This window comes from Sander lucioperca, chromosome 4, assembly GCF_008315115.2.
Source record: "Sander lucioperca isolate FBNREF2018 chromosome 4, SLUC_FBN_1.2, whole genome shotgun sequence".
In the NCBI taxonomy this organism is placed as follows: Eukaryota; Metazoa; Chordata; class Actinopteri; order Perciformes; family Percidae; genus Sander; species Sander lucioperca.
The window spans coordinates 30,221,439-30,232,568 of NC_050176.1; the positions used below are offsets into that span (position 1 = coordinate 30,221,439).

At 42.0% G+C, this 11,130-nt stretch overlaps 2 protein-coding genes across 2 annotated transcripts; both read right to left on the minus strand.

The window, feature by feature from the left end:
* Positions 1-284: 284 nt before the first annotated feature.
* On the minus strand, positions 285-2,701 carry scpp7 (secretory calcium-binding phosphoprotein 7). Its single transcript, XM_036000599.1, has 10 exons — positions 2,635-2,701; positions 2,459-2,523; positions 2,060-2,104; positions 1,762-1,809; positions 1,630-1,671; positions 1,392-1,451; positions 1,215-1,302; positions 1,108-1,178; positions 721-800; positions 285-510 (listed from the first exon to the last, which is right to left on the minus strand). Exons 2-9 carry the CDS (start codon positions 2,510-2,512, stop codon positions 756-758), a joined length of 453 nt encoding a protein of 150 aa, XP_035856492.1. The 5' UTR covers positions 2,513-2,523; positions 2,635-2,701; the 3' UTR covers positions 285-510; positions 721-755.
* A 1,103-nt stretch (positions 2,702-3,804) lies between these two features.
* On the minus strand, positions 3,805-6,170 carry LOC116034302 (leukocyte receptor cluster member 8 homolog). The gene is made up of 7 exons (XM_031276922.2): positions 5,970-6,170; positions 5,531-5,833; positions 5,303-5,359; positions 4,677-4,826; positions 4,491-4,526; positions 4,336-4,374; positions 3,805-4,198 (listed from the first exon to the last, which is right to left on the minus strand). Exons 1-7 carry the CDS (start codon positions 6,021-6,023, stop codon positions 3,899-3,901), a joined length of 939 nt encoding a protein of 312 aa, XP_031132782.1. The 5' UTR covers positions 6,024-6,170; the 3' UTR covers positions 3,805-3,898.
* Positions 6,171-11,130: the final 4,960 nt, after the last annotated feature.

Sequence of the window (11,130 nt, forward strand, 5' to 3'; positions counted from 1 at the left end):
GAGTAAAACTTCCCTATTGTGTTAGCTTGCATGAACTTCATATACTAATGTCTGTTTGTGTTTGTAGTTACTTAGTTAGTAACTTGCAACTTGTAGAAATGAGTCAAAAGCTAATTCACAGAGTAACATTACATGATTGTATAATAATCTTATTACAAAACGTAATCTTTCATATACATTATTTGAAGCAAAGAACCATTTGTATTTTTACGAAGCATAGCAAATTTATTCGAGGAAACAACAGCATGCAGTGACTCAAAACTGGGATTAAAAACACACTCATATTTCATTGCAGAGCAGCACCAATTTTTATTATAAGACATAACTCCTTTGACACTTTTTTCCCCACAGAAAAGCATTGCACCATCTGCAGAGCACCATTTATTTCATAAGAAAACATACCACCATTTTCTTTTCAAAAGCATTGCACTATATTTTCACACTTTGTGAAACAGCAGTGTTGGATGGTCTTTCACCAGGGTAGGCTGCTGGTCTTATTGCATTGGTCACCTAAGTGGGAAGCGAAGTAAATACATTTTAACTGTTCTTGTGATGAAAAAACGTTCAAGTACTCAAAGACACTTTTTTGTTTTTTGATATTGTTTAATAAATGATATTGTTAAAACCGAACGTTCTGAATTATGCAGTAATACAGCACACTCGTGCCTTGTAAATATGTAATGTGTATTTTATGTGCACGTGTACCTGTCCTGCTCCTACCTATTCCTATCCTGCTGACTCAGATGTTTATTTGTTTAGTCATCATCATCATCATCATCATCTTCGCTGGGTCTGGCAGCCTGAAATGACAGAGGCTTTTGATGAGCCAATCAGGAGTGAGGATCGTCTGCTGATGAGTGAATGTTTCTCAACACCTCAGCAGAAATAGTTTCTCTGACACAATACTGATTTATGAGAATGAACCTGTTGCACTCATCACCCCTTTAATTCAATTCAGTTTCCTAACTGCTGCACTCATTTAAAGCTATTATCATACATTAAAATCCCTCAAACCATGTACATGGTCCAGAGCTGACAGTCACCAAGTCTTAATGATTCTTCAATAAACTTAAATGTCTCAAAATAAAAATCTGAAGTCATTCTTACAGGGGCACTAACAGCAAGGATGGGTACAATAGGAGCAACCGGAGCAACCGGAGCTGCAGGAGCAACAGGAGCTGCAGGAGCAGCAGGAGCAACAGGAGCAACAGGACCTGCAGGAGCTACTGGGGCAGCAGGAGCAATAGGGTCGGCAGCAGCAACAGGGGGTGCTACAGCAGTATCAAAACCAAAAGGGATGAACTGAAGCAGATAACAAAGACAATACATCATTAGTTCAATTAAATCTCACACAAGTTCTGTCAAAGAAATGAAAATCTGCAGGCACTTACCACATCCTTGGTGTCTCTACCATTTGGCTCGAGGATCTCCTGCTTGATGAAGCCACGGACCTTTCAATGAAAACACATGCAGGCACACACATGCACTTAAATATGTTTGGACTGTATATACTATTAATTATCTTTCATTCAGATGGCAGTGTAGGGTTTTATTGCATCTGAAATATTGTCTGCAAAGTATATATATATATATGCACACACACAAATCAAGCTATACTGTGTCACTCACAGGTCCTCCAACAGGCTGCCTCTGGGCATCAACCGGGAGCAGCTGGAAATGAAAATTGTCCAGATTATCAAATAACAGAATATTAAATACAATTCATACAAAATGGTGTAAACAATATAAATGAGCTCTTACAACATCGAGACTTTTAAGTGGGACTCCAGCAGGAATAGCCTGGGCTGCCTGTGAAGAAGATTATGTGTAGAAGATCATTTTAACCTTTAGATGAGTGTGGATTGTTATAAAAAAATAAACTACAAGTAAAAGAGCCATCAACAGGCTCAGCTATAGACATTACCATCAGTGGTGAACACATAATAGCAGACCTGTGTGCAGAGCTTATTCAGTGATGTTTGAAAATGTGTCTTTTACTGTGGTTGTTGTGTGTATGTCATAGTTTACACCAGTTGATCTGAGCTGCGGCTTACTGTACCTCAGCCGGAGCGTGATGGATGTCAAACTCCATGAATATCTCCGTCTGTGAACAAGATGAGTAAATACTGCACAATCAATAGAATGCTGGTCAGTGTAAAATCAATTATTTAGACTTATTGGTAAATGCAGTATTATTCACTGACAACATTGTCAACAGCCATCATGCAGAAGAAGTCCTTAAAGTGCTCAGAAAAAGTGGAAGTTTGAACATCTGCAATTCCAGGACAATTGATAAAACTCCATCTGCTGATAGTGATTATGTGGAGGCTCCAAAAAAGCTACATGGACCTTGGGGTAAGATAGTTCTGTCAAATATTTACATTATGAAGTGCTAAAACATAAATGAGAGAGAAATAAGAAGGATAAATATTTCAGGAATAGAGGTTGTCTTCCTTACTGGGGCACAGACAGCCACCCCGAGGATGCAGGCAGCAAGCAGGATGAATTTCATTTTGAATGAAGCTGTCAAAAAGATTTTTTTTATTAGATTTGACAATAGTCAGTCAGAAAAAACATTTAAATAAATTATTATTTTATGATATCCCGTCATATGATATTAGTTGTCTACATTACCGTTCCTATCCAGCAACAGAAGAGTACTGAAGGATTGTTGAGGAGGGGTGTGATCACTGCAGAGCGATTTACTCCTATTTATTTGCTGACAGAATTAAGGACGAGCAGATCTAGGACAGGTGTTGGCGGCAGGCCAAGGATTTTCCGTTTTTACGATGACAAAATTGGCAGCCATATCTCTGTGAGAAATCTTGTGAGACATTTTTGGCTCAAGACGCACATCAATCACATTCAGTTCCTCACTGATCTGTTTTATCAGGTGAACCCTTGCAGCATCAGCCCAAAAGGGCATCAGGGTTGCATGTGATTAGGAGTCAAATGTATCCAGATGGTCTAAAGTAAAGCTTTTGAAACTAACATTATACACTGTATCTGTAATAGATTTATTTAATTTAGTTGGTGATTCTAAAACATCCTGCTGCTATAATACGTAATGTACTTTATTAATGCTGATTATAATTTGATGATGAATGTTATGATTATTTTACAGTTGTACCATTTTTCAAATTTCTTCATGACAATCACAACATGTTTGAGGCCTATTAAGAACTTCCTCATTTTGACTCCACTCATTCACCTTTTGTGAAATATAGACTGATTTGGTGGCTTCAGTCAATTGGTGAGAGCTTGAAACAAACAGTCACATGTATGTGAGCCTGCTGCACTTTGGCCAAAATCCAGAAACTGTGAGAAAACCTGAGTAAGAACCATTCAAGGCATGTTGAGTTTAATTGTAATTCTTAAACAGGAGGGGTTACTACAGTTTCAAACATACAGTATGTGTGAGAACTACTGAACTTTATGAAACACAATTTAAATGTAAAGACCAAAAAAGGACATGCTATGCACAAATGGAAAATATGTGTTTTCTTGTGTTTATAACAAAAACTGCTGTAGTTTTAAATGTGTGACACTTTACGAACACAATAAGGGTGTTGCTAAGAAAATCAATCGATTTTATTGATCAGGTGGACACAAACAAGACTCCAAATGAATTGTTACTCTGTCTCTGCTTGAGTTTTAACACGTGTACCATATCAACTTAAAAGGTGATATAATAGATATTATTTTGTTGACAGCTTGTTTTTAGTGCTCCAAGCTGGCCAAAAACATCAGTGAATGCAGGTTTAAGACTAAAATCCTAATAAAAAACAGCAATAGAGAAGCAGGTTGAAACAATTCAGGTTCACTCTTTATTATTCTAACTATTAAAAAGAAAAAGAAAAACATTTTTTTCAAGTTATCTCTGCTGGTGGCTGCAGTCTCAGACTAGGTTTCCTTGAGTGGGTTGCAGTTTGGATTGAACAGATGTTTGGACAGTGGCTGCCTCTTGCACTGGTCTCTTCAAACCTGCAGGGAGGCCATTAGTGTTCGGCTGTGGGCCAGAGCTGGCCAGCCCTTGTGTCTGCAGGACTCCAGATAAAGAGGTCCCAACAGTTGGGATGATGCCAGTTGGGATGTTTGCGAGCCCTGCGGCCCTGATCTCATGCTGAACAGCTCCTGCAGGTGGGTTTGTGAGCACAGTGTCCAGGTAAACACCTAGCTGACCCAATTTAGCTGCCACCTGAAACACAGAAGAGAGAAAGGATACTGTAAGAGGCCCGGGAGGGGGAATAATTGGATCATCAATGGGATCACTGGGTTCACTGAGTAGATTGTTTAAACAAGCTGAGAGACGGATAAAAATCTTGGCTGTCTTACCTGAAATTCCTCCGAGCTTAGACTGCCAAGTAGAGAGCTCTAGTAAACAATGACAGCAAATGTCAAATAAAACACATTCAGAAAGAATATTATAAAACCAGACTGGGCAATAATTATGATTATATCTAAGTTTACAGAGTGTATTTTGCATTTACCTTGGGTTGCTGGAATATGTATATAATTTGAGGATTCTGTGGATGAAAATCAGTTGATTTCAGTCTGAGTATATTGCAGGATTTACTTTGCCTTAAGTTTTGCCACATTTTGAAGTAGAATATATTATCTATTTTATTATATGAGCACTGTTGTCCGACTCTGCCCGAGTTTATAAGAGTAGACACCTGTTGTTGCTGCTGCCCTGTCTGAGCTGCATCTCCTGGAGCAGCTCCAGAAAGTGTTTCTGCAGGTAACACCGGGCTGTTCGGAGGTTGATTTGCTGGAGTTTGTGGAAAAGGTGATTCAAGAATCATCGGGAATCTATACTGGGGGAACTGGAGGACAGAAAATGACATTTATTTCAACAGTTTCTGCACTGAGACAAGACAAAACTGCACTTCAAACCCTCTCCTACTTCAAACATCAGACAATTATATACAAAGTTTCACAATTACAATATCACTTGTGGCAGAAAAACATGTTCAAAGCAAAACAGCATCTAAAGTTTCCGTCTCTGAGCCATAAATCAAGTGAGAGATTGCAGCAAAGTACAAATGTCTTTTTTTCCCACAACACTGTCTGTTATGGCTGTTTCAGGTTTCCTATACAGTATATGTTGACAGCACAAAACTTGCACTGTATGTTAAAGACCCCGCAGGTGAAATCGTTTAAGCTGGGATGTGGTTGGAAAATATTCTTGCATCTACAGTCTTTAGTTCAGAACAGAGCAGTACATGCTGTTTGCAGTGCACGAGAAGACCAGTCTCAGAAAACAAAGACAGCCTTTTTCTATAATAAAATAATATCTTACTATTTGATTCCTATGGGGAGATGAGAAAACAGGAAAGTATCTATAAGGCGGGAAAATCTGAAGAAAAAAAGATTTAAATTAGTTGCATTCTAATTCACTAAACAGAATCTCTGGGATTTATTGTATTGCTGTAATTAAGAAAATAACAGACAACGAATGTATTGTTAATCATATTTAGTTTGCTCCACATTTTTCTCCAGATGTTTTTATTTTTTCTTCATGCCCTACCAGAGGCTGATGTGGGAGTGTCGGCTGGTTAGCAGGCTGAGATCCGTAGACGCTCGGCTGCTGAGGGATGATCATTGGACTGCCCCCTAGTGGAGGCCAGGTGTGGTACTGTGTGGGTGGCAGGAACTGAGGGCCAGCCTGGGGCCCTGGCTGCTGCTGGACCCCAGACTGTGCTTGCTCCACATTAGGGCAAAGTGGGGCCAGTGTCTGAGTGTCAGGTTGCTGGTTTGTGGCTTCAACAACTCTTTGAGCTTGAGTGTCTCCTCCTCGTGAAAGCAGGGGAGGAACAACATTCGGACGGACCTGAAAATATAAAAGAAAAATCCCAAAATTATCATTGTCACAACAGATTCACATTTGACTCACATATGTTCAAACTCAGGAAACAACATTTCAGATGTTGTTTTTTACAATATGGTCCATAAATGAGCCTACTTACTGGTACTGCAGACACTATTATGGTAAAACATGATAATAGTATTAAGATAATCATTTCCAAAAACACAATGGTTCCCACAAGGTCAATGAATGTTTTGAGGGAGTGTCCACTTAGAGCACTATGAGAGGGGGCATTGACTTATGCACTGCTCACAGAGTGAAACAACCAATCACAAGACAGAAAAAAACTGACAAATTCAACCTAATCTTCTGTGTGAATGAAGCAATGAGGTGGAAGCCAAAGAAAATCCATTAAATGCCCCAAACTGCCTGTTTTCCTTCAATTATGGTGCTGTAATGTCTACAGAAATTAATAATCAAATACATAAGAACCCTGGATTTGCGGTTTTCCTGTTACTCAGAGCAGCTGTAAGTGCGGCTGATGCGTCAGTGTCTAACTGATGTAATTATGGTCAAACTAAATATGTGCAACGTAACCAAGAAAAAAAGATTAATAAGGAAATGGTAGAAAAGTATGACGTATAACTAAAGCTGCTAAATCCACAAGTGGCCATTTAAAGAGCACTTAAAGTAGACATTTAAATAAATAGGCTAGATGAATGCAACACACAACATAATCAATGAAACATATCTTAATGCCCAGGATTTTACATATTATCATTATAGAATTTTGTTCTGAATACTTATGCTGGTATACACTGGTATACGACGCCACTCCTGAAACCCAGACACAGAAGACTGAGCGAACCTATAACGCTGTCACTAAGTGGTGTGTTTGAACATTTGCTGTAGGCAATGTCTTTTCAGATGGACACAGGCAGGGGTTGCAAGAATACACAAGTGCACAAGGGGGCAGACTAAAACTGGAGGCTTTTTAATGTCAGCCAAGGATCTACATTTCATCCCAGAATAGCTGTGCATACTGTAACAGCTAGAGGATTTAGTGTTGTAGGCAGCAAAGGATACCTGCTAGCTAATACAGGTGTTTCGGGAGTCCATCCAAGCTTGCACGGTGAAGCAAGGTGACACCCTGGACAGGTAACTATTACATGGTCAACAGTAATAGATAGACACACACTCCCTCTTATTCATAGCTATGATGCTTGACTTAGTATAAAACCCACCTAACCGCTATGTCTTTGGCAAATTCCAGAAATCGGAATCACTGTTATTTGATATTGTACAGTATTGAATTAGAATATAATATTATGAATACTCTTTACTTCTGCACTTGTATATTTGCTTCCTATACAATGCTCAAGTCATGCTACATACATGGCCTGGGATATAGTGTACATCATGCATATAGACTGTTTCTTGTACTGCTGTAAAGTCTTATACAATATTTCTGCATTTGGATATACTTCTGACAGAATTTTACTTAAATTTACAAAAAAATGAGTTTAAGTGCTTTACATTTTAAATGAGTCTTGGTTGCAGCATGTATGGTTACCAAATTATCAATCAACTAAGTGGTACCACATTAAAACTTGCCTAGGGTAAGCTATACTTGCCAGATTTGGTTAAAAAGATGTGACAAAATTCCCCTCTCAACTGAAACAGCAAAGGCTTTATTTTAGGGAGATAACAGAAGTAATCTGTTATTGAGTGTAAGATCCACACAGCATCAACATTAACTCCAGATCATAATTTGTTTTTATTATAGTGAGGTGCTCAACACATGATATTTCTTCTGATTTCCATGATTTAGTCATATTGGGTTCTAGGAATACAGTATGTAAAAAACTGACAGACAGACAGACAGACAGACATACACTATTAAGATGAGTTTTACCACATAAACGTGACCTTAAATTTAACATGTTTCTAAACCCCAAATCACAAATCATAAAATATGTAAAAGTCAATATTCAGTGCATGATTTTGTATAGTAGTAGTATTGACCAATGACCACCCCCTGCCTGTTGTTTGACTGGTTTAAATTATTTAACAAAATTAAATTGACATTGATGAACATAAACTGGGACAAAAGATTACATTCATAATGAGAAGCTGTGCAAAACCCACTGTTTGAAAAATAACTGAGAATAAATTGAAGAAGGGTTATGGATAAACAGGTACATATTTGTGAGAATGTTAATGCAGTTGTACAGTAAGGTTTCTGTGAATAAATCCAGCAAAGAGTTGACAGTGCAGTGCAGTGCAGTGCTTTGCGATGAATGGGCTGAGTCATGATAAAAGTACAGTGTGACAGACTTCACTGATGAAGCAAAGAGTCAGATATTATAGGCTCAGCACTCATCCATTTCTTAAGCTGTGTTGATCCAGGGATGGTGATGTGTGTGCACACTGAGTGGATATTACAGCAGCGTGTCATCAGCATCCACCCACACTAGTCTCCACCGCCGTCATGAGACCAACCTCCAACAAAAGTCATAATGACACCCCGACAAACTGCCTGTCTCAAAATGTACATGTTCAAAATCACAATATAACACTACATTTCAATAGGATTTTATATAGACTATGGCATAAAAAAAGAGAGTAACACATGAAATTGTATGAAAAGTTCAGGAAAGGAGTCAGCAGAAAAATACATGAGACTTTGGAAAGGTTACTGAACCAATACTGAAATGTGAAAACATGCTGACAAAACAGCAGTCAGAAAAATCTGGTTCACACATGACTTCATCATGGTGAAATACTACCAACATATATATATATATATATATATATATATATATATATATATACATATGCAAATGCAAATACACACACAAACACATTCATGCATTTCAATATCTCTAAGTAGATAAATCTGTTATTGCTGCTCTTAGATCAGTACAGGTCATCTGCTGTCTCCTCGTGGGCTAACTGTGGTCTGGGGGGGCTGTGGGCCGGGGGTTGGGTTTGGTGCTGGAGTGGGAGGTGGAGGGGGAGGTGGAGTGGGAGGTGGAGGGGGAGGTGGAGTGGGAGGTGGTGTGGGAGGTGGTGTGGGAGGGGGAGGAGGAGGTGGAGTGGGAGGTGGAGGGGGAGGGGGAGGAGGTGGAGTGGGAGGTGGTGTGGGAGGGGGAGGAGGAGGTGGAGTGGGAGGTGGTGTGGGAGGTGGAGTGGGAGGTGGAGTGGGAGGTGGAGGTGGAGGTGGAGTGGGAGGTGGAGGTGGAGGTGGAGGTGGAGTGGGAGGTGGAGTGGGAGGTGGAGGTGGAGGTGGAGTGGGAGGTGGAGGTGGAGGTGGAGTGGGAGGTGGAGTGGGAGGTGGAGGGGGAGGTGGAGTGGGAGGGGGAGTGGGGGGTGGAGGTGGAGGTGGAGGTGGAGTGGGAGGTGGAGTGGGAGGTGGAGGTGGAGGTGGAGTGGGAGGTGGAGTGGGAGGTGGAGGTGGAGGTGGAGGTGGAGTGGGAGGTGGAGTGGGAGGTGGAGGTGGAGTGGGAGGTGGAGTGGGAGGTGGAGGTGGAGGTGGAGTGGGAGGTGGAGTGGGAGGTGGAGGGGGAGGTGGAGGTGGAGTGGGAGGTGGAGGGGGAGGTGGAGGTGGAGTGGGAGGTGGAGTGGGGGGTGGAGGTGGAGGTGGAGGTGGAGGGGGAGGTGGAGTGGGAGGTGGAGGTGGAGGTGGAGTGGGAGGGGGAGGTGGAGGTGGAGGGGGAGGTGGAGTGGGGGGTGGAGGTGGAGGTGGAGGGGGAGGGGGAGGTGGGACAGTAGCTGGTCTTGGTTTTGGCCACGGCCACAGACCAGGAAATGGCCAGAAAGGGATGGAAGGCCGAGGTGGAGGTGTAGGCGGAGGTGGAGGTGTAGGCGGAGGTGGAGGTGGAGGGGGAGGTGTAGGTGGAGGTGGAGGTGGAGGGGGAGGTGGGACAGTAGCTGGTCTTGGTCTTGGCCACGGCCACAGACCAGGAAATGGCCAGAAAGGGATGGAAGGCCGAGGTGGAGGTGTAGGTGGAGGTGGAGGTGGAGGTGGAGGTGGAGTGGGAGGTGGAGGTGGAGGGGGAGGGGGAGGGGGAGGGGGAGGTGGGACAGTAGCTGGTCTTGGCCACGGCCACAGACCAGGAAATGGCCAGAAAGGGATGGAAGGCCGAGGTGGAGGTGTAGGCGGAGGCAGAGGTGGAGGTGGGACAGTAGCTGGTGGTGGCCGCGGCCATAGACCAGAAAATGGCCAGAAAGGGATGGAAGGCCGAGGTGGAGGTGTAGGAGGAGGAGGAGGAGGAGGAGGAGGTGGAGGCGGAGGTGGAGGTGGAGGCGGAGGTGGAGGTGGAGGTGGGACAATAGCTGGCGGTGGCCGCGGCCACAGACCAGGAAATGGCCAGTAAGGGATGGAAGGCCGAGGACGAAACGGCTTGGGAACAAACCACGGGCGACGATTGCCTCTCTGTAGCGAGACAAAATAAACACAATCAAATATTTCAGTCTATAGTTATTTTGCTATAAAGTCTCTATAGTTGATACATTATTTGAATATTGAATGCTTACCTCATCACTGTCAGACTCACTGCTGCTATGATGATGACAATTCTGCAAAAAACATTCAATTAAATACTGGTTTGTTTTTCATATTAGCAAAAAAAAAATCATAAAGACTGTAGCAAGAAAAACACATGTATTAATTTGTTGGTACTTACAGCTACAGGGTAACTGATCAAGCAGAACATCATCAGAAGAAAGAACTTCATCTTGACAGTTGGAGCTGGAGCTGCCTCTGTGCCACAGTAGAGTGCGAGTGTAAGCAGTTAAATAATAAATGAAATATTAAGCCTGCGTTCGCTACCTTCAAGCTGGTCCCTCCAGGAAACTCCATTAGCTTTTAAATAGTCTTGGTGTGTCCACAATGCTCTCGCATTTTAAAGGTGTGTTACTTCATGTCAAATGTGGTCGGTCTCATGGCAGCATCCGGAGACAAAACCAAAATAGGCATGAACACAATTTCATTACCCGACTAGACTGCACTTTTGTAACATTAAAGGGCCACATCCTGTTTATAATCCTCATAGACTTAAAGTATTTTCTGACACATGCTGAGATGAATTAACCATTAAGATCAATTTGTACAGCTGATCACACACACCACACACACACACACACACACACCACACACACACACACACACACACACACACACACACACACACACACACACACACACACACACACACACGCACACAAAACCACACACACTTCCTCTTCTTTTGTTTGAAGAAAACATTTGAATTCTGAGAAAAATGCAGATTATTACAGTTACAAGCTCTAACACAGTT